Raw genomic sequence first — 22,997 nt, 5'->3', positions numbered from 1 at the left:
CAAAAAGAATGGATTTGAAACACAGATATCTAAATTAGAGAGAATTATTATTAAACAATAAGAAAATATTGTCAAAACCTATAGATTACTATTAGATTGGGAACTAAAAAATGAAGAAGTGAAGGACGTAATGGTAAAATGAGAACAAGACTTTGGATATCCTATTTTAATGAAAGACGGGGGGAAATTGTGGAAAACAGATTTAAAATTCACCGCTTGTTATTTGATAAAAGAAAAATTGTATGAAAATGATTTACAGGTGGTACCTGATTCCAAGTAAATTGGCTAAAATTTATAAAAATAATAAGAGCACATGTTGGAGGTGTAAACAGGGGGAAGGAACCCTATATCATATGTGGTGGACCTGTCCCCAAATTTTAAAAAATTGGAACATGGTCTATGAAGATTAAAGAAAATGCTCAGACAAACATTTCCCCAAAGACCAGAGGCCTCCTTACTGGGTATAATGACAAAAAGCATCTCAAGAGAAAGCAAAAGAGTTATTTCTTTATGCAACAACTGCGGCTAGAATGTTCATTGCCAAGTACTGTATTGGAAAACGGATTTGATTCCAACTAAGGAAGAGTGGCAAAAGAAAGTGTGTGAGTATATTGAACTAGCCAAAACAACAGAAGCAATAAGCTTAAGGATGAAGAAAGAATGGGATTGTTTTAAAAGTTATATGTGTAAATATGGTTCCCAAATCAAAACTCTGATGTGCCTAGAGTAAATTTTACAAAATTACAAAATATTTAGAGGAGTTATTATGTATAAAGAGAAGTTTGATAGGATTTTGACACGGTACAAAAGAAAATGAAATAAAGTGAGAAGAAGCTGTTAAGAGGTAGAGGGAAGTCAATAATTATTATTTAAAGTATGCAAATATGTCTAGAAGAATAAAGTAGAAGACGCATGTCATTGTAAAGGGAATTGTTGATGAGTATTTTTGATTGCAATAAAAATCATTTTTTTAAAAAGAGATTGCCTTGTTCACCCTCTTGGGTGGCCTATCCAGGAAGATAGTGGGCTGTGATCCTGTTGATTCCCCTGAACCTCTCATTTGTTTTGGTTGGTAGTACTACTGTTCTTGAGATAAATATTTAATCTGTTCTATGCCAGGTTGCACTCCCAGCATCAGGCTCAGATTTGGGGGTGGTTCCTGCATCTGCCCTATTTATGCAGGTGCCTGTGACATAACTATCTGGTCTACCATCTTGAACCCTTTCCTTGAGAAATCAGATCAAGTCTCATTTGTTCATGGTTTAGTCACTCCCAGGTTAGATTATGTAAAGTATCCTGCATGGGGCTCCTCTTGAACACAGTTCAATTGGTTCAGAATACTGCCGCGAAACTGTTACCTGGAGTCACCAGGAATTTTGTTGTACCAACTTAACAGCTTTTGATTTCTTCCCAGGGTCAATTCAAGAGGTTGATTGGGCCTTAAATGCCCTGACAGCCTGGACTGGACAAATCAGCTTGAGGTTTGCTGTCCTCCTGCTGACACAGGTGCAGCTAGTTTGAGTGAGAGAGGCCTTTTCGATGGTTGCCCCCCCCCCCCCGGTTGGGGAATAATTTCTCCAGGGACATGTGCATGCCTCTTCATTACCTGCTTTCAAACATTCCTTGAAAACTGTTGCTTTCAGTGGGCATTTTTTAATTGAGACTTTTTGAATACAGTTGTTTGTTTGCTCTCTGCTGGTTTCATTAGATTCTACTTGATTATATTGTTTTGTTTTTGTATTTAGCCACTTTAACTGTATTTGCATAGAAAGCCAAAGTGTAAATGTTGGAATACACAAAACTAAATCTTTGTCTTAGCTTTTAATTAGCATTAAAAGAGGAAGATAAAACACTACAAAAAATCACTTTTACTTTTGAAAATTATTGTGAAAAGTATAGCCCTTGTTTAGGGAAGTTTTTAATGTTTGATGTTTTAATGTATTTTTAACCTTCTGTTGGAAGCCACCCAGAGTGGCTGGGGAAACCCAGCCGGATGAGCAGGGTAGAAATAATAATAATAATAATAATAATAATAATAATAATAATAATAATAATATATTATTATTATTATTATTATTATTATTATTATTATTATAGCACAAGGACAGGGTGGGAAACCTGTGGCCCTCCAGATATTATAATACTCCATCTTCCAGTAGCCATTGCCAGTATGGTTGGTAGTTGGGGATGATGGGAGTTGTGATTTAGCAACTCCCAGAACACCATAGATTGCACATCGTGTTACAGCATTTCTGTGGAACATGGTTTAAAGTGTGTCTTGTATGACTCATTCATACAGTTATAGATGCCAGTCTCCTGATCTTATTGCATCATGTTAGTTTCTGGAAGTTTTGCACATGCAGTGCTATTCTCTTCAAGTTTAGTAAAAAGTACCGTAATTATTTAAGGCTGTACATTTGATAATTTAATCATTCAATTCCTTGCTTTAATCATGGAATATGCTTTCATCTTCCTGAGCAGCACAGAAATCTTAGATTTAGTATGGGATTAAGATTCATGACAGTAGAAAAGACTAGCTACAGTTATCTATTATTGTGCATCAGACACAACATTCTCAATACCAGCAATGAGTTGAAAATAAAAGCAACTTTATACTAGACTTCCTCTGTTATACATAAGCACAGAAATCTTATTAGTTTACATCCCACCTTTCTTCCCAAAGAAAGATTCCAAAGATGGCGTATCAGTATACTGTACATAATAGTGCAGTTGATATTATCCAGGGTTAATAAATTTTAATTCTTCAAATCAAGAAAGTGTGGTGTGCATGCTGATTCTTGCCATCTTTCATTAGTCACTTAAGAGCTGGGTGTATACCTCATGAGTAATCTGGAGTCTTTCTTTCACACTTCAGTACATGGAGTGTGTATGTAGAATGTATCCACCCATCCCTTTATAGAGCAAGTCATTTTCTCCAAGGTATAAGTTAATTCTTGTTAACCTCAAACATTTATTTTAAGAGGAGGAAGCAAGGTCCCAAAAGGGCATATTAGCTATTCATGTATATATTTTTGCTTAATTATATTTTTATGGTAGAAAAAAACACTCAAGATTTCAGTTTTGTCTTGAACATAGCACTTCCAGGATACTATTTTCTGAGCAGTCTCCTAGTGCCATGGTTTGGGATTCCCTAAAGCCGTTTTAGGGTTTTATTTGCTCAGATTTCAGTTTCTTTTTCATGCTGCATATTTATCTCTGAATTTAATAAGGAATTATGAATAAACTTTATAGATTTCTGCCATCTGTCAGTTTCTGTTTCTCAAGATGTGGAAATGACCATCAGTTGTACAGTTAAGCATTTGTTAAAACAGTAGTTCGTTTTTCCTTCCAGCTGTCTGTTGCTATTCTCCACTTAATTATCCATTTTTAGTTTTGTGCCTTTGACTGGCCTCTAATCTCTGCAAACAATTTCTAGGAGGCTTGTGGAATTCTGCAATAATACGCAGAATGGGTAGAATATGTTTTTCAACATATTGATAGCATTTAATATACTTTCAGGACAGAATGAATATATCTTAAAACATTTTACATTATAAGCCATAATTGAACCTTTTTAAAAACAAAACAAAAAACCCCTGCATTTTGTTGAGTTAAAAAAGCATTCTGTAAACTATTATTTTATGGGATTTGATTTACTGACTAATAAGAGGTGATATCCACGTTATGCTAAGAGTAGATAATTATTTAAAGCCATTGATTTAATGGCTGGGCTCTGAGTGCTACCAATGTTATCCCTCGGTGATTTTATAACAGGATAGAATTAACTGTATCAAGGCTGCATAAAGATATCTCTATAACTATTCATCTTATAACTGTATAAATAGTATAGTGCTTTTCATTTCCTTATAAACAATGTCATTGTATTAGCAATGGGCAGGTTTGAGGTCTGTCTAGATTGGTGTGGGGAACCTCTGCCCTTGGATGTCCTAGTAGACCTATGAGTCCCGTTTCCACCAAAGAACACTGACCTGCCAATCAGTTAACGTCACTGAGTGGTATCAGGTAATGAACTGGGCATGGAGTTCAATTCCCCACAGGGAATGTATTGGCAAAGCAGACCCCACCCCCATGGGTCACCCCACTCACCTGTCAAAGTTGACCCACAAGGTGGGGGGAAATAAAGGTCTGCTCCTCCAGCCAAAAAGATTCCCTACTTCTGGTCTAGATATTCCAAAGAGGAATATGGATTGGATGTGTATTGGGGATGTGGTTTTGTAATACAGGGTATCCAGTCGTTAGCTACTAATTTTGGTGCTTTTGCTTCTGTACTTGGGAATTACAACAAATCATGGAATCCAGGGTTCCAGTAATCCATCTGCTGTGCTAATTTTGACTCTTTAATAGAATAAGATAATCAGTTGAATTTAAAGTGGTAAATTTGATATAATTCATAAAAGTTAATAAAGGAAACCCAACAAAACAAGCTGAAAGTTGTGACATTCATAACTAGGGGAAAGGGCACTGAGACTGCAAATTAAATTCACTATAATTTGAAAAAGTTATATTAAACTAAATCAGGCTTCTGGAAGTTTAGATGTTTGATCTTTCTTGTCTCTTTATTGTTGTGTGATGTCATCTTACACACTATTTCCTGAATTGAAGTGAACAAATGTTTCTAACTTTCATTAAGGCAATTTTTATGCATATGGTTTTTATCAGTAGGAAGAGAAATATTCCTCTGGGGCTTCTAATTGTGTTCTAATGGTAAGGAATCCATTATAATAAAAGCAAAACTTGCTCTTGGTGATCATATTACATGCTTGTACATTGGATAGCAACAAATGTTTGCCTCGGGTTACAGAATTTTCAGCTATTTCCTTTCTCCAGACTGAAAAGCTTTATATTAGCATGTTTTTATTTCTGAAGAAAGCATTATGAATAGCCTGTTCAGTAGACAGTGGCTGCTGTGTTGGTTGGAAATGACAGAAGATGCAAAGCAGATAAATATTGCATCTGACAAAGGGGCTATGATGTATGAAAGCTCATGTGACAATGCAACTGTTAGTCTTTAAGGTGACACAAAACACCCTGCAGGTCAATGATACTGAAGCAACCTAAGGAGGCATTCGTATGCAAAATTCTGAGTTGCATAGAATGCTTTATTAGCAGGTTGTGATGTTGACAGTACTACTTCCAACACTATTTCCCTCTGCTCGCAATTTAGTCAAACAAACAGGTTGTTCCTCAAATTACAATGTACAGTACAGTGGTACCCCGACTTATGAAGACGATCCGTTCCGCGGCTGTCTTTGTAAGTCGAGGTTTTCGGATGTTGAAGCTCTGCTTGTGTGCATGCGCAAAGCACAATTTCGCACTTCTGCGCAGGTGCAGACCAGGCGCGCGCGGTGTTGTCGACTTCAGAAGTCGAAACCTTCGGAAGTCGAAGCGTTCGGATGTCGAGGTATGACTGTATAGTAGTCACAAGGTGCGCACATTTGTATCATGCCAAGTGTATTGCAGTGCATTGTGGAAACAATGTGAGGTTTGTATTCTAATACAGCCAAGAATATAGGATTAATGCTATGTAGATTTCTAGGTTGTTGGTTTAAAATATTAATTTATCTGTATATATGTTACCTGTGAATCTAAGCCATTTTTTAAAAAAATCATTAGTATGATTTATTCTGTTTGTTATGAAGACATTTGTCCTGGGACAGCAAAGCTGGGTACTCCAACTCTGCCTTTTGCAAGGGGGCCAAAGGCCACTGGGAGGATGCACCCTCTCCCTCCTATCATGGTAAGGGGAGACCAGTCTGAACCCATCAGCCAGTGAAGGAGCAGCTATCTCCTTGCCACAAAGAATACTGAACAACGGTCGGTTGCTCAGGGACAGTAAGGAAAGCATGGCCTAGTCCAGGCATGTCAAACCTGCGGCCCTCCAGATGTTTTGGACTACAATTCCCATCTTCCCCAACCACTGGTCCTGCTAGCTAGGGATCATGGGAGTTGTAGGCCAAAACATCTGGAGGGCCGCAGGTTTGACATGCCTGGCCTAGTCTCATCTACTGTTGGGGAACTGACACAGATGAGTGGTGTTGATTATTTCAGTCATTTGTAAGCCGCTGTGAATATCATTTGATCAAATGACAGGGTGTCAATCTTATTGGAACAGGCAAAAGTAGCATTGGGTCTAAATCTCATTTATGTGCATGCATATGTAGAATACATGATTATTAGGCAATAAAGTTTTGCAGTGGTTATAAAGAACCACTAGGAACGTTTGTACTGATTGGCTCTTTGGTATGTGACCAAAATGGCAACATTAGAGACAGCAAAATAGCATTAGAATGGTAGGATGGATGGTAAGGTGATACCGTGTTTCTCTGAAAATAAGACACCGTCTTATATTTATTTTTCCTATTAAAAAACACACACACTATGGCTTATTTTCAGGGGATGTCTTATTTTTTTCCTCCTCCTGCAGTGGCCGGCATTGCTGCTGCGCCTATCACTGTCTTATTTTCAGGGTATGACTTATATTCCTTGAATGCTTAAAAATCCTGCTAAGGCTATAGGGAAACAGCGTAGTGCTTTTTCCATTGCAGCATTTTGATTATGGGATTTTCTTCACAGGGAGGCTTGCCTGAAAAAAGATTAAAATCTGTTTTTGAATGGTCATCTTAAATGGATCAGAAGCTATTGGCAGTCATTTTGAGATTGGCAAGCTTCTTCTACTTTCTCTTTGCCCGTCCTCATTGGGAGCCTAACTGCGGTACTTAATTTTGAACCAGATGCATTGCTTAAAGACAGCCCCATGTATATGTTATATAAATGGAATGTGACCAGAGCATAGATAATTGTAAGTCTTAGCTGCCTGCTAGAAGGCAAGCAGCAATAAGATTAGATTAAATTTCATTAGGCGCAATCCATGTTTGTGTTACCTGAAAAATAGGCAAGAGGGAGGGGACAGTGAGAAAGTTTATGTGGCAGTACATAGTCCACAAAAGTATTAGGCTTTAACCTTTCTGTGCAACAAAATGGAGGTATTTTGACAATTTTTGAAGAGGAGACTAAATTCTTGGGGTGCAAATTTGCTTTTACTGTCCTGAAATGATCCTAGTGCCATCAGTCCCATCCCACCAAGCAATATTGCATCACTCTGAGGGATTTTAGTAAAAATGTCAGCTGCTATGAATAACTGCAGGCAGAAGTTGTACTTTCTCCACTTCCAAATTCTTTTCAGGGAATTCCTTTCTCCTCCACTCACACCCCAATTCCACATAGGAGCTTTTAGCTAAGCCTTACATACTAAAGCAGGATGGTGAATATTTGGTCATTAGTTGTTGTTGGGCTCCAACCTACATTTGTTCCAGCTAGTTGGATTAAAGGAAGTTGTGGATGGCAACCTCTTAATGATCTTAAGTAAATGTCACTCACCCTCATGCTTCTCATTCACTTGGCGCCTTTCCCCTCTGTCTGCCACCCACTAACTATCTTGTCTTGGTTTGCAGTGGAGATGGTGCTTGGCACTGGACAGTGTTTTGGAAAATGCATGCAGCTTCTTTTATCTTTGTTCCAATGTTTTAAAAGTCATGCTTTTAAAGACAAAGGGCAATGCATGCAATCTCCTTGTCATGTGTAACACAGTGTGTCATAGTGAAACAATTGTGTGCATTTGTGTGTGTGCCTGCAACTTCTAACATTGGAGCTACAGTATTGACTTTGAAGCCACAAGGGAGAATAAGCCCAATACATAGTTTCTGTTGCACTGTTGTTTTGGGAAGTACTCTGGAAATGGCATGTAAAGTTCTATCCTGCCTGCGTTAGAGTTGCCTGGATGCCATGGGCAGGAAAGTCTGATAACTGCATTGTATGCCCAGATTTCCTAATCCCTTGGTTCTCAAATCAGATGATTGGTCATGATGCACAAAAGTGTCCCAAGCACTAGCAATATTTACACTAAAGTTATTTTTAGAGTGATGGCAGACGGAAGAGATAAGATGAGGGGAAAGAATAAATAGTTTCTTTGCAGGAAGGGTATTGACCTGGCTCTTGTCACTTTTACTGATAGCATGATTTACCAAATCTTTGACAGATACTGTAATACTAACCAGTGCAGCAGAAGAAAGAAATGTGTGGAAAAATTGAAGAGGCTATTTCCATGTACTTGAGTGATGATGGAAAATCTGCACCTAGTAGGGGCAGACAGTTAAAAGAATATATAAAAGGCAAAAAGTTAATGAATTTGTCCCTACAGTGCAATCCTGTGAACATCAACCCAGACGTATAAGTGTCACTGAACTAAATAGAGCTTCCCCTCAAGTAGAAAACTCTAGGGTTGCAGCTAAGGGTCAGATTCAATCACCCCATTCTACTAGCAATGCAAACACTCCCACTGGTGCAACAGGGCTGGTACTCTCTGTATCTTATTTAAATCTGCTCTGGAGGGTCAGGAAAGCCTGCCCCCAATAGAATTCCATGGGGAGAGATTGTTACCTAAGCAGTCTTCATAATCCTACATAGAATTCCCCAGTCCACTCTTAATGTGTTGCCTGTTTCTTTGTTTTATCATTCCCCATTTGAAAGAAGACATTTTGACCCAAACATAATAGTTACTTTAATATATTCTTAAAGCTTGATAATTATGGATAAAATGTTAACACTTGCAGAATTATGCGTATGTGTGTTGCCTTTATGCATATAGATGCAGTACATTTGGTTACTTACCGTAATTTACATCACACTTAAGTTTAAAACTCAAGACTGGTAGAACACAGTTATCACCTCTTGGAGAAAAATCTTGTCAATTCTGAGTATAATTGTGTTCTGTACTGCCAACAGTAGCTTTTATAAAGGTGCTCTTACATCGGGTCTGTAGCATTCAATCTATGGTCCTATTAAGCTCAACAGACTTTTAATACTGTATTTTTACTATTTGGAAATAATGGAATGTTTTCCAATTCAGCTAATTTCAGATAGGCCATTCAAGGGAGATAAATGCTGTATGAAAACTGTTTAGATAGATGTTTACTCCATTATATTTTTCTTTATAACCTAATATTTACTGGTGTTTTACTAAATTAATTTTCCTTTTGCATGTTGTATGTTGCCTTGATAAACATTTATGAAAGCACAGACTATACATACATATATGCATAATTAAAATATATACTTATGTATTTGTGCCATGAACTATGCTACGTACTTGTAACTTTATAAATTAAAGTCTTGACACTTATTAAACATCAGTGCAGTTTTCAAATTAGACCCTGCTTAAAATTATTTGTACATTCTTGTTTCCCAACTTTCAAAGTTGATTTTAATTCTATGGAAGGAAAAAATGAATCACTGTGTATGATAAATGTGTTTGCTCCTAGTACACATTCTTGTATAAAGCCTCTTTTACAAGTAGTACTTGAAAAGCTAGTCATGCAGTTTTGCTACTTGTTTGTTGGCCTATTAATGAGGAAAGTATGTGAGATGGTCCTGCTGGTAAACTGAGAGTTAGAATGTGAGAGGAATAAAGTGATAACTTATAAAGTTGTATACAGTAATATGCTTGCAGAAACTGTTGAAGTTAGCCTAGTCAGGGTTTTTTTCACTGATAAGATTCACTTCTACATTTATGGTTACAGGTAGGTAGCCGTGTTGGTCTGGATCGAAGTAAAATAAAAAAATTCCTTCAGTAGCACCTTAAAGACCAACTAAGTTTTTATTTTGGTATGAGCTTTCGTGTGCATGCACACTGAAGAAGTGTGCATGCACACGAAAGCTCATACCAAAATAAAAACTTAGTTGGTCTTTAAGGTGCTACTGAAGGAATTTTTTTATTTTACTTCTACATTTATATTAATGCTAGTTACTACTTCATAGTTCAGTAAACTATAGAATAAAAACAACAGTTTTGTTTTATTCCTCAAGCTTTTCTGCAACTCCATTCACAGTTTGACCTCCGTAATCCTTTAGTGGAGATTGTTGTACACGGTTATCTGTACACAGATTTACTCTTTTGGCATAACACAAATATTATTTGCATTCACTGTCCCCATATCTGATCGCTAAGGTACAAGACCCTAGAAATGATAGATGTTCTTGAGTGTTTGAAAATGTTTTGAAAAGCAGGAAGATCTGAGAAAATTCCTAAAACGAAGAGGTTATTGCTTTGTCGTGCTTTACATGTGGACGGTCCCAGGTTAAGTCCTACACACCTCCAGTTTAAAGTATCTTAGCGGGTGGCTGGGTTGGAAAGACTGAGTTCTTGGAAGGCCACTGCCAGTGTGACTGTACAGAAAGCAATTCTCCACAGAAAACATATACTGGCCCTTAAGGCTATGGTCTTTAGATATGCTGGTTTATTTTCAGTAGCTTATAATGATTGTTTTCCCCACATATAGAACAGGGGTAGGGAACTTTCATCTAGACCCTTGTATGAGTATGTGTGTATGATGGTATAAAAAAGATTCACCATTCCTGATATAGACCAGTAGTATGACATGACACCTGGGTCAGTTATTACAGCGTTTCTCAACCGCTGTTCCGTGGCACACTAGTGTGCCGCGAGACGCTGGCTGGTGTGCCGCGACGTGCGGCGATGAGAAGGGCGATTTGCATTGTCACGTGCCTGGCGGCCGCCAATACACAACACTAACCCGCCAGAAAGGAAGCCAGCCGGTTCACGACGCGGGGTGAGCGCAGCTCTCAACAGCCACCACCACGGGAGGGTGGTTTTAGACAAACTTAAAGAAGCTGGCTGGATGAGCTCAACCTGAAACTTGCTGAGCAAAGGATTGTGCTGGCAGAGAAATCAGCGGCTTGTGAAGCCTTATTACAGGAGATTGCAACCAACACAGCAATTGGCAAGTGTTTCTTACAGTCATAATTATATAGTCAATATAGGGCGGCACAGAGTTAATTTTTTTAACTTTTTAAATGGTGGTGTGCCTCGTGATTCTTTTCATGGAACAAGTGTGCCTTGGCCCAAAAAAGGTTGAGAAACACTGAGTTATTAGACCAGCAAAAAAATAATTGCCCATAGCTTACAAAAGCACAATCTGGACTCCATCACAGTAACAAAAATGTAATACCGGTATGAGTGGAGTATTGTCGATTTATTTGGTTTGGTGCATCACTTCCTTTCCCAATACTTTGAGGCTGCGTTGTGAGTATGTTATTCACCCAGTAAAGCATTTACAGTTATTTAGGGAGGCCCACTTACAATCTGGAATGATTTATGCGCAAACCACATTGAACAGCCATTGAAGAGATGTTTTTCTTTTTTAAAAAAAAGTCCAGCATCTCTGAACTATGGTTTCTGCAACATCTCCTCCCCAAAATTAAATTACCAATGTGGTTATACAAACCACCACAAAAAAATAAAATGAGCATTACAAATTGAAGTGATAAAATTCAAGCTGCAGGCATACTAAGTAGTTCGTTCCTTTCTGTGGGCAGCATCTTCCAGTCACAGGGGACTTAAGGTAATGCTACTATAGAACTGTACAATTGGAAGCGACCCCGAGGATCATATAGTTCAATCTCTTGCAATGCAGGAATCTCAACTAACATTCATGACAGATGGTCATACAACCGCTGCTTAACATGAAGGAGAGCCCACCTCCACTGTTCCACTGTCGAACAACTCTTACCATCAGAAACATCTTCCTGAAGTTTAGTTGGAATCTCATTTCTTGTAACTTGAAACCATTTCTCTAGAGCAGGAGAAAGTTATCTTGTTCCCTCTTCCATGTGATAGCTACCTTGAAATATCTCAAGGGCTATCATATCTCCTCTTGGTCTCTTTTCTTGGCTAAACATACCCAGGTCCTTCAACCGTTCTTCATAAGGCTTGGTTTCCAGACCTTTGATAATCTTGGTTGCCTTCCTCTGCATGCGTTCCAGCTTGCCAATATCCTTTTTAAATTGTGGTGCCCAGAACTGGACACAGTACTCCATGTGTGGTCTGACCAAGGCAGAATAAAGCAGGACTTCCCTTGGTCTGGACACTATACTTATGTTGATACAGCCTAGAATAGCATTGCCTTCCCCCCCCCTTTGCTGCTACTGCATCACACTGTTGACTTGTGTTACGTGTGTGGAATTACTATGTCTCCTTCTCTATGTCACCATATTTTCCCATGTATAAGATGCAGCAGCATGGGAGGGGAGTTGCATGCCCGCCAACCAGCTGGCTGGCAGCGCGCAGCTTCCCCCCCATGCCACTATCCGTTTATAGGTCAACCCCCGTTTTTTGACATGATTTTTGAGTCAAAAAACCTCCTCTAATACACAAAAATATGGTATTTTGCTTTGGTGGTTGATCTGTCCCATGTCACAATAGGCCAGGGTTGTGAGAGGACATCTGCCCTGGGTGCCAAACAAGCAAGTAAGCAAATAAGTAAATAAATAGTTTTCCATCCATCCAAACTCACAGCCCAGTTACAGTACAGTAGTCTTTCCAACACTCCAGCTCTCCAAACTCTTAACTTTGCAACTGATGTTAACATTTAAAGGCGAACCTGCAGCTTCCACTCTGAATCATTTGCTGCTATTTTGACAGCTCTTGCAAATGTACAACTTTTGTTTGTTTGTTTCACAGATTTCCTTGATATAAAAGGTAAAAATGAGGTGTGTTTCATTCTGGCTTAGAAAATGTGAATAAGGCCCATGGAACTACTGGAAATGTGAGGGAAATAATATGCTTAACCAGACAAGTGTGTATTTGTTTTAATGATATACATAAATATGCACACTGAAAAACAAGTCAGTATAACAGAATAACATTGTCACATTCAGGAAATTTACATATAAAGATAGGGGAAAGAAGCAGAAGATTCACTTCCATAATAATCAAGGATATGGCAAGGTAAAAGTCAAGTTTATGTCAACAAATCTTTCCAAAAGGAATCCTAGGACACTTTGGCTTAATGCCCTCCTTAGGCAAATTAAATACATGAGATGAAAAAAAAAATCCAAACTGCTTTAAATGCTTCAGGTTATTGCCAGTTTTGTATGCCGTATATAACTTTGTGGGTTGTAAGTAACCATGTCTGGGAGGAAGGAAAAGAACCGCAACAAATACGCTGGGTAGTCTGTTGCTAATGCTGAGATGGTTGATATGGAAACGGCACTCAAAACAGTAGAGGCATGTAATAGCCATGAAGACAGATGAAGCCTGTAAGAGAGCCAAAGCCCACAGAATGCACAATGAAATGCTGCATTTAGCCTGACACCATGTTAATGCCATCATGCTTTACAGTATCCACCCCCTAACAAAATTAAAACCCCTAGGAGTTGAGTATTTCTGATTGTATTGGTGACATTTCTTCCTGGTTGTATCCTCACAACTTTGTTGACTTGTTTCCTGGCCTAAGCATTTTACTTCTGTATTTGGCAACTTGTGTCTTTGTGTGGTTTATCAGTGTGTGGTTTATCACACTAGTTCAGAGTTTTGCCTTCACCTTGTGTGTCACTTTACTTGTGGATGTGTTTAAACTCTAAAGGAGACAAAGGTGTACTTTGTCTCTTAGGTCTTACATATTACAGTATGTGGGTTGTTACTTTCATATGCAATTGGTCTAGGATTAACCAGAAGTAAGAACATACAGTACCTCCACATTCAGATGTGGAAGGCTTAAGGAGTGTGTAATATTACCTTAAAGTTTTCTGCTGTTTATTACCCTCCCCTGCTTTTTGTTGCCTTCATACCAGGGGCAGGTGCTTTAGTAATGCAGGAAGGAATCAACTTGTAGGCTGTTCTCCCCACTCCCCAAAGAGTCCAGTAACAATAAAAGCTGGATGAGAGAATGAGACAATGAATTAGAGGGCAATTGAAACATAGACATTTTGTGATGTTAATACTTCTTTGTAGAGTCTGTTGAAGATGGGGAAGTGCTCATAAAGTTATATAAATTGGAACAAGTAAAACAACTGACCAGAATTTTCTTTTAATGTATTTTCCAGGCTCAGAACAAAGAAACAAATGTGCTTGCTGCTGCAAAGGTGATTGATACTAAATCTGAGGAAGAACTTGAAGACTACATGGTTGAAATTGATATCCTAGCATCCTGTGATCATCCTAACATTGTCAAACTTCTAGATGCCTTTTATTATGAAAACAACCTTTGGGTAGGTATTTGCTGCTGTTCAGAGTCTGTACTTTAGGAGAAGATGTGAAATTAACAGTGTCTTTATGACTTCACAAAACAATACTTCAGTACAATATGGATGTTTAATTAGTACTTTTTATTTGCATATGTACAGTTTGTTGACAGTGGAGGAAAGTATGTTTAAACCTTCTGGAGTGTAACTTTAGACCTAAGATGCTTGCTGTTAATAAGGCAAAAGCTTTTTCTAGAGTTCTCAATTCATAAAATAAGATATTTTATTTTAATTTTATATATTTATTTAAGAGTATTTATATCTCACCCTTTCATTGTAAAAATTCATATGCTCTCAGATGTGATGGATTGGGCTTCTATTTTTGCCAGCTTAGGTGAAAGGAACAGATCATTTTCACCAACTGACAGGTGGTCTAGCATTCTGTTTTGTCCCAGAATAAGTGGGGGAGAGATACACAGAGAAACAGGGAGGAGCCTGACCTATGCTAGGCAGGCCACACTTTGCTTACTGTGGCTTACTACATACAGAAAATCATGGGAGTATAAGCCTCAATCCTGGGTTTCCAGAATTTTTGTGGAATTTCCCCCCTCCAAAGTCTGTTACTTTCTTAAAATTTTAGGTAATGGGGGAGTTGCAGATTATAAGGTCAATTTGTTAAATCTTAGAATTCTAGACCAGTAGGGGAGGGGTGTGAGACCTAGAGAAAGTCCCGAGACCTAGAGAAAGTCCCGAGGCTTGGAGGGCCACATTCAGCTGGTGGGCCTGAGGTTCCCCACCCAGGTGTAGACAGTTCTGCCCATAAGCGTTGGTCAATTTGATTTAAGCATATACTGTAGCCTCCCTTAGAATGAGTGTTTGAGGCTTGGGCAGGGGCAGGAATTGCAGTGTTTTTCATTGTGTGCACACACATTGAAACAGAAACAAAATGCTGGGTTTTCTATTGTCATTGCTTGCTAAATATCAATAAATAAATATTTATATTTCTATAAATGAAAACAAGCAATATGGCCAGTAAAAGCCTGCCACCTTTGCCATCAACAAACATTCACAGCCCAAAGAGGAAAGGAGGGAGTGACTGATTAGTCAAACATCAGAAGCCTAAAATTGTTTGATCCACTTGGGGTGGATCATAGACACATCAAAGAAGTGTTTCAGTTAAATGTATTGTAAATATAAACAGGGAAAACAGGTAGAGAAAATTGCCACTCCCCGGCGCCATCTGGTGGCACAATGTTATATCACATATATATCACATATAAAAATAGCTTTTTCTTTACCCATCTAGCTGAGTCCTTGGTTAGGGGAGTTTTAATTTATCTTCTGTGCTCTGATTAGCCAAAGTTAAATCTCAATACTTGGATGTTTAAAAATAGATTATTTTAATTTTTATATGCAGATCCTGATAGAATTCTGTGCTGGTGGTGCTGTAGATGCCGTAATGTTGGGCAAGTACAATATTATGTTTTGCAAAAGAAAGCTACAATTTTGCATTTTAACAGTTTGGTTATACTGTGTACCAAAATCTATTTGTTTATCTGTTTATCTATCTATCTATTTATCTATTTTCTGCACTGTCCTTCATCTGAGGATCATGGGGTGGTTTACAATATAAAAACACAAAAATACATAACCTAGAAACTAACAACAACAATAACCACACCACACACAGTTTAAAAGGCCACAGATTTTTTTAATAAGCAAAAGGCCTGGGAGAAGGGGAATGTTTTGCCTGATGCCGAAAGGTGTGTACCAAAGACACTAGGTGAGCCTCCCTGGGGAGAGCAATCCACAAGCAGGGAGCCGCTGCAGAAAAGGCCCACTCTGTGTTGCAACCCTTCAGACCTCTCTTGGAAGAAGCACACAAAGAAGGGCCTCAAATGAGGATTCCAGGATTCAGGTTGGTTCATTTGGGGACAGGCGGTCCTTGTGATTTAAAACATTTGTATACATTTAACATTTAACACAAAAGATACTACTTACCAAATCTACCCTAGGAATTAATTTAGTAGTTAAAATCCTTCTAAAAAAAGAGATTTCGTCACTCCTAAGAAAGGCCTTATGGGAAGAGCAGTTTCTGATCTCACTAAAGGAGTTCATTTCAAGACCTCTTGAAAACCACAGAAAACCCCCCAAAAGAGTGTTAATTCGTCCTAGTTACCTGGGCAGCAGGACTTCTTGAATAGGCCATTCTTATCTCTCATTTTAGCTTTGATGAGAAAGCTGGAGCCCAGAGTAATTTATGAAGCTTTAATAGTACTGTTACTTCTGCAGCACCTCCCTTTTTTCACTCTCAGCCACCTGCATTTTGACTGGTGTATAAGATAAAAGAATTCAGGTGTAAAAGAAAGTGTGCTGCCAGTTCTGATCTATGAGAAATGGGCTCCAGATAAAAAATAGTTTGGAAAACAGTGGGGCATAATTTTTCACAGTGTAGGAATTCTGCTAATTTTTAGCATTTTACAGGTAGGTAGCCGTGTTGGTCTGACGTAGTCGAAACAAAATAAAAAAAAAAATCCTTTTAGCATTTTGTTATGCTTGAATCTGATTGAATTTGTACACCTTAAACAAAAAAACCTTTTATTTTATGAGTGCTGTAGCGGCACTTTGAATCTTGGAAGAAACTGATTGCTCACCACAGAGTATGGGGATCCCTTGACCCTCCAAATGTTGCTGAATTACTCATCATTGGCTATTGACCATTCTTGCTGGGATTGATGGGAGTTGTGGTTCAGCAACATTGGGGGGGGGTGAGGGGTAAAGGTTGCACATGCCTGGTTTAATATATTTTCTGGACCCATTTTATATATAAGAATATCCATAGTTAAACTGTTTTATTTTAATGTATTTAGTAGCAAACATACACACAAGTATCATGATTCAGCAATGCTGCAAAATGAAAAACAAGACAGCATTTTAACTATTGTGGATATAAATATCTATGACTTAGCTTTTACAGTGAAACAAAGAAACAGGTTCCACTGCTTACTGTTGCAAGACTTTTATTTTAGCTCTCTGTTTCTGAAATACTCCTTCAGGAACTTGAAAAGCTTGCAAGTACTTTAAGGTACTTGTTTGGAAAGTCTGAACTTAACAACCAACTTTGAACAGGTTTATTCTCTCTGTGTCTGCAATGAATAGGTAGGGTGATAATTTCAGGAGCTTGCAAGTTTTTCAAGTTCCTGAAGGACTATTTCATTCCAAAACACACAGAACTATAATGAACGCCATGTGACCAAGTAAGCACCAGAGCCTGTTCTCATTTTTGTTTTGATTCTTCATGGTGCTTCTTCATATTTCCTCACACTGTGGCTTCTACATTAGCTTTCTCCAACCTCGTACCCTCCTAATGTGTTGAACTACAAGTTGTTCACTCCAGTGGCCAAGGTGACTGGGGGAATGATAGGAGCTGTAGTCAAACACATCTAATCAACACTAGGTTGGAGAATCCCCTTCTGTTTGATCAGCTTTTAAGACTTATCAGGTTGAAGCAATTGTTCATTAAAAATGTGAATCAATGCTATCTGCAAATGATGGTTTTTATATTTTGAGAGTATGCTTTTCTTGTAGAACTTGAGAGGCCACTAACCGAGCCACAGATCAGGGTAGTTTGCAGGCAGACACTTGAGGCACTGCACTATCTGCACGAAAATAAGATCATTCATCGAGATCTAAAAGCTGGCAATATTCTTTTCACATTGGATGGAGACATTAAGCTAGGTGAGTATTCCTCTTTTAAAAATTTAACTTGGATGAAAAGAGATTTCATGATGTATTATTTTCCAGCTGTAATTACACTTGACAAACTTCCTTTGAATTTCAGAGTGAATGGGTGGGCCTGTTGTAATACTTGTACTGTACTGAATACTTTAATTTTTTTAAAGCCTGACATGGTATGTTTTTTGGCAGACACATAGAGACACTTTAAAATGTCTGTACTTGTTCAGATAAATGATCTACATAGCTAGACCATTTCTTCCTATTGTACCAAATGCTTGGGGAAGATTACAATCAAGGCATGCTATCAATATTCATTGCCTGTTTTTAAACCCCCAGCATCTGGCAGTCACAGATAAGGTTCAGTCATATGCTACCCTTACAGTGTGGCTGTTGCTTCTGCATAGTCAGGTGCCATGCCAAGCAACCCCATCATATTGGCTAAGGTTTCCATGTGGAAAAACAAAAACACCAGCTGTCCACTGAATGGGATTCCTTGATCAGTCAGAAGCAACAACCACTGAGATAATATGAATGGCATGCCTCTGAATACCAGTTGCTGGAAATCACAAGTGAGGAGAGCACTGTTACACTCAGTCTCTGTTTGCAGGTTTCTCGTAGGCATCTGGTTGGCCATTGTAAGATGAAAATGCTGTACTACATGGGTCTTTGGTCTTAATCCAGCAGGACTGTTATGTCATTATAGGATCAATATATTTTTAATCCAACTTTTAAACAATTGTTTGTACTTGGCTTTCAATACATACTGAGGGAGTGGAGTCAATATGTAAATTATGCATTGAATGCCGAAGTATTTACTTTAGTCTTAAGGAATAAGATGTGCCTATTGAGTTCCAGCATTTTGAATGTTTGTACCAGCATGCAAATGCCTTCTGTTGTGCTGTAATATGTTTCATTGGATTATTAGGCTCCTTTTATATTATTATATATAACTTTATTTCATTCTCACAATAAATCTTTAAAAATAGTTTGAGCTTAGATCTTCAGGGCAGTGTCTGCCTTTCACCCCTGCTTTTTGTGGTGGCTGCTTGCTGTTTGGTCATAACTTAGCCCGATAAGATGTTTAAAGCCCATTTTAGGAAATCCACATGAATCTGTGTGGGGATTAAGGAATGGACATACATTTCTTTTCTTCCCAGATTGAAACTATTGACTTAAACTGAGGAATAGCTTCCTCCTCAGATCCGTTTACTATTTGCATCTTTACGTTTCAGTATTGGCAAACTGGCTTCTTAAACTCATAGGGCCAGACTCAACTACATTGGTACCTCGGTCTACGAACAGTCCTGTTAACAAATGCTTCGGACAACAAACTCCGCAAAACCAGAAGTAGATGTTCCGGTTAGCACACTTTGCCCCGGAAGATGAACAGAAGCCGAACACTGGCGGCAGGAGGCCTCATTAGGGAAAGTGCGTGCCTCGTTTTAAGAACGTTTTGGTCTAAGAACGGACCTACGGAATGGATTAACTTCATAACCCAAGGTGCCACTGTAGTCCAGTTTATAAGCAGAAGTCAGCACAAGGAATCCTGCTAATGCAGCAGGGCTCGACTTCCCCCACATATCTCCAAGCCTTCCCCAAATCCACTCTGGAGGTTTGGGAGAATGCCCATAATAACCCAGGGTGGAAGGGAAAATAATTCCATCAGGCAAGCAGATTTCCATCAAATTTCCTAAATATTTTTCTAACAGTGTACTGTGAAGTAGCCCATTTCCATTCTGTTGTTTCAGGTGGAACTGCACTGTTGTGTTACGTTTTACTAAACATTCGTGATGTTAGTGGGGACAACAGCTTAGTGCTCATTGGGGATATTCATCTTTGCTACTGGTAACTTGTAGAATGAATTCCCTTCATATTTCTATTGATGTGGACTTTGATGCCCCTTTCCCTCTGAATTTTATATCAAAGTATTAAATGATATAATCAAATAATTAAAATGCATAACTATATCAGTTAAGTGTTCACAGAGCATATTGGTCATTCCATTATAAATATAAACTTCTACAAACCTCATCCATTTTTCTGTCTTCTTGAACCCCAAGAAAATCTTTGTCACTATAGTAACATTTGATTATTTATAACACCAATGCAAATATACATGATTAAAGTGATTCTTTTGGAGAAGAGTGCCCAGGAAGCTCAGTGCTTTTGGAGGTACAAGCTTCCAATTTGGGAGCTCAGCCTGAAGTGAAAAGAAGTCATGCCCCTACCTAGGCCTCACTTGTCACAGATCTACTCACTAGATTAAACTTTGCTCTCATCACTCATGAGTCTCTCATCACTATTAATTCATATGTATTTTTTGTAAACCTGTTGAATATTCTTGACTAATGAGTGGCGTTATACATGTTTTTACATAAATGATGCTGTTTGAAGTATTGGTATGAGTGACTGTAATGTTTTCTCCTCATTTGTTTGAAGCGGATTTTGGAGTGTCTGCTAAAAATACAAGGACAATACAAAGACGAGATTCTTTCATTGGTACTCCATATTGGTATGTGTGCATTTTTTGTACTGTTTTATGCTGAGTGCAGTATATTGCATTTTATATACAATTGTCTATTTTAAAAAATCACGTATAGTAAACAAAATGATAATGTTGTGTTTTTTTGGAGCATTTATTGGTTTTATTAACCTTAATTTATATGTAAGATTAGTCATACTCTGACCCTTTGGAATCAATGGTTTAAAGTAAATTATATACATTTATTTCAGTGGCTCTGCTCTGATAATGTTGATTATTTCATTTAACTTGCTTAGCTATTGCCTCTTGGATATATTTCTTCTTGCTGTTGGAAATACCACTTATTACAGATAAATAGATCTTAATAATCTTTTCTTTTTTGCTTTCTATCCCAGGATGGCTCCTGAAGTAGTAATGTGTGAGACCTCTAAAGACAGACCTTATGATTACAAGGCTGATGTTTGGTCTTTAGGTGTCACTTTAATAGAAATGGCTGAAATAGAACCACCTCATCATGAATTGAATCCAATGCGTGTTCTGCTGAAAATAGCAAAGTCGGAACCACCATCGTTGGCACAACCTTCAAAATGGTGATTATTCTATTTTATTTTATTTTATGGTATATTTTTATTTTTCAAGAATAATACCTAGGTACAGAATAATAAAGCTGTCTTAATTTTTAAGATTGTTAGTTGGCCAAAAAAAAAAAAGCACACTTAAGCCTCAAGAGTTAAATGTTGTTTTCCCCCAGAAGTAAATAGGCATCTCAAGCTTAGCTGGATATTAGTTAGGCTAGCTTTCAGTGAAATATAGGTGTACATCACTGGAGGAGAATGAGTTTGCCTCAAGATGAGGATGCAGATAGTGGTGCTATGGAAATAAAATAGTACAATAGTCTTGGACATAAATCTTAATTAGGGGGACGCGGGTGGTGCTGTGGGTTAAACCACAGAGTCTAGGGCTTGCCGATCAGAAAGTCGGCGGTTCGAATTCTCATGACGGGGTGAGCTCCCGTTGCTCGGTCCCAGCTCCTGCCAACCTAGCAGTTTGAAAGCACGTCAAAGTGCAAGTGGATAAATAGGAACCGCTACAGCGGGAAGGTAAATGGCGTTTCCGTGTGCTGCTGTGGTTCGCCAGAAGCGGCTTTGTCATGCTGGCCACATGACCTGGAAGCTGAAACCGGCTCCCTCGGCCAATAACGCGAGATGAGTGCCGCAACCGCAGAGTAGGTCACGACTGGACCTAGTGGTCAGGGGTCCCTTTACCTTTACCTTCTTCTTTGGCGATCCCTCGTAGCTGAGTAAGATTGTCTTCCATAAACACGGTATTAACAATGAGTCTATAAGTGACTGTGGAGGCCAATTCTGGATCCACACATCCTTCCACAGTTGGGGGCATTGGTTTCCGGGCAGGAGTTGATCATGGTGTTGATTTGCCAAGCGTACCTTCTCTTAGCACGTTTCTCGTATAATAGCTTATTAACAGTGTACTGTGGATCTTACAAGAGGTAGCAGGCAAGAAGTAGACGGTACTGAAATTATTTTTATCTGACAATCATTAGATACTTCTGATGACATGGATGTCATCATTCAATTTGTATGTAGTACTGAATGTATAGCATTTATTGAGTTCAGCTTCTTTTATGCAGGTCTGCTGACTTCAAAGACTTCTTAAGGAAATGTTTGGAAAAAAATGTAGATGCCAGGTGGAACACTGCTGAGCTTCTACAGGTAGGAAGAATGAAGTGTCTATTGAGTCATGATATTTTATTGAGTGCATTTATATAAATAATTTAAAACAGGAACTATTTTAAAAGTCTGCTAAATTTTCAAACTTTGTATGTTTTAACTTTATTTAGAACATTCCCATTTGCCATTGGTCACCAGAGAGTTAGGAGTCGGCACCAACTGGTTAATACCCCACTTTTCTAGCCAGAGATTGATATAAGCATCAAATAACTTGTGTTTTTTTAAAACTGCAGTGCTTGCAATAAAAAAAATTCTAAAAGCAACATAAAATAAATAAAATAACAGTCTTCCAGGAGCCACATGCTAGTGACAAACAGGGCTCCCGTTGCTTGGTCCCAGATCCTCTTTTGCAAACATGCAAACATACACTCTTTTGCAAACATGCATATACATACACCGTAGATACATCCAACATGCACCACAAAGGCACGCAGACAACTATACCCACACAACCTTTCCCAATCAGCAAGATGGAATGAAAGGAATACTGGGAGGAAATTTAAAAACTAACCTCCCTGCAGTCTCTGTCCCCCATCCCCAAACTCAGCTGATCAGAAAGCAGCTAAGCACAAGCAAAGAGGGCTCTGCTCGGGTTCCTTAAACTTTTCCAACAGGAAGGGTAAGGAAAGCCTTTTCAGCCATCAGTTTGAGCAGTGCTCTCCCACCTCCCCTTTCAGCTGCTCCTCGAAGCAGCAGTTCCAAAAGATGACAGGTCTGCAATCCCCTTTGGACTGCTCCCAAGGAAGGGGGATGGTGAGACACTGGGGGCTAGTCCAAACAGCTATGCTTTGGATTTTATAAGTAGCTGGTAATTTAGGCATGCAGATCTTTAGAAGAGGGCATTGGGGAAGTGAGTGAATAGCATGCACCCATTGGTAAACTGTGCTGTTACTCTTCTCCTTTACCACTGGTATTATCATGAGAAGCTCTCATGTCTAAGGGAGCTTGAGAATTTAAAGAGCACTTGGAAG

At 38.6% G+C, this 22,997-nt stretch overlaps 1 protein-coding gene across 6 annotated transcripts in view; it reads left to right on the top strand.

Annotated features, from left to right (window-relative positions):
• SLK (STE20 like kinase) overlaps positions 1–22,997 on the top strand; it is a 47,566-nt gene that overhangs the window by 2,164 nt on the left and 22,405 nt on the right. For all 6 annotated transcript variants that reach the window (XM_088669618.1, XM_088669617.1, XM_088669615.1 and 3 more), the window contains exons 3-8: positions 13,921–14,085; positions 15,476–15,524; positions 17,647–17,796; positions 20,236–20,308; positions 20,674–20,868; positions 21,927–22,008. In XM_088669618.1, the coding sequence (XP_088525744.1) occupies positions 13,921–14,085; positions 15,476–15,524; positions 17,647–17,796; positions 20,236–20,308; positions 20,674–20,868; positions 21,927–22,008 (714 nt within the window). The remainder of the gene's footprint in view (positions 1–13,920; positions 14,086–15,475; positions 15,525–17,646; positions 17,797–20,235; positions 20,309–20,673; positions 20,869–21,926; positions 22,009–22,997) is intronic.

Source organism: Zootoca vivipara, chromosome 5, assembly GCF_965207765.1.
Source record: "Zootoca vivipara chromosome 5, rZooViv2.hap1.1, whole genome shotgun sequence".
NCBI lineage: Eukaryota > Metazoa > Chordata > Lepidosauria > Squamata > Lacertidae > Zootoca > Zootoca vivipara.
Note: the sequence above shows the minus strand (reverse complement) of the source record. Positions and strands in the feature narration are given on the sequence as shown.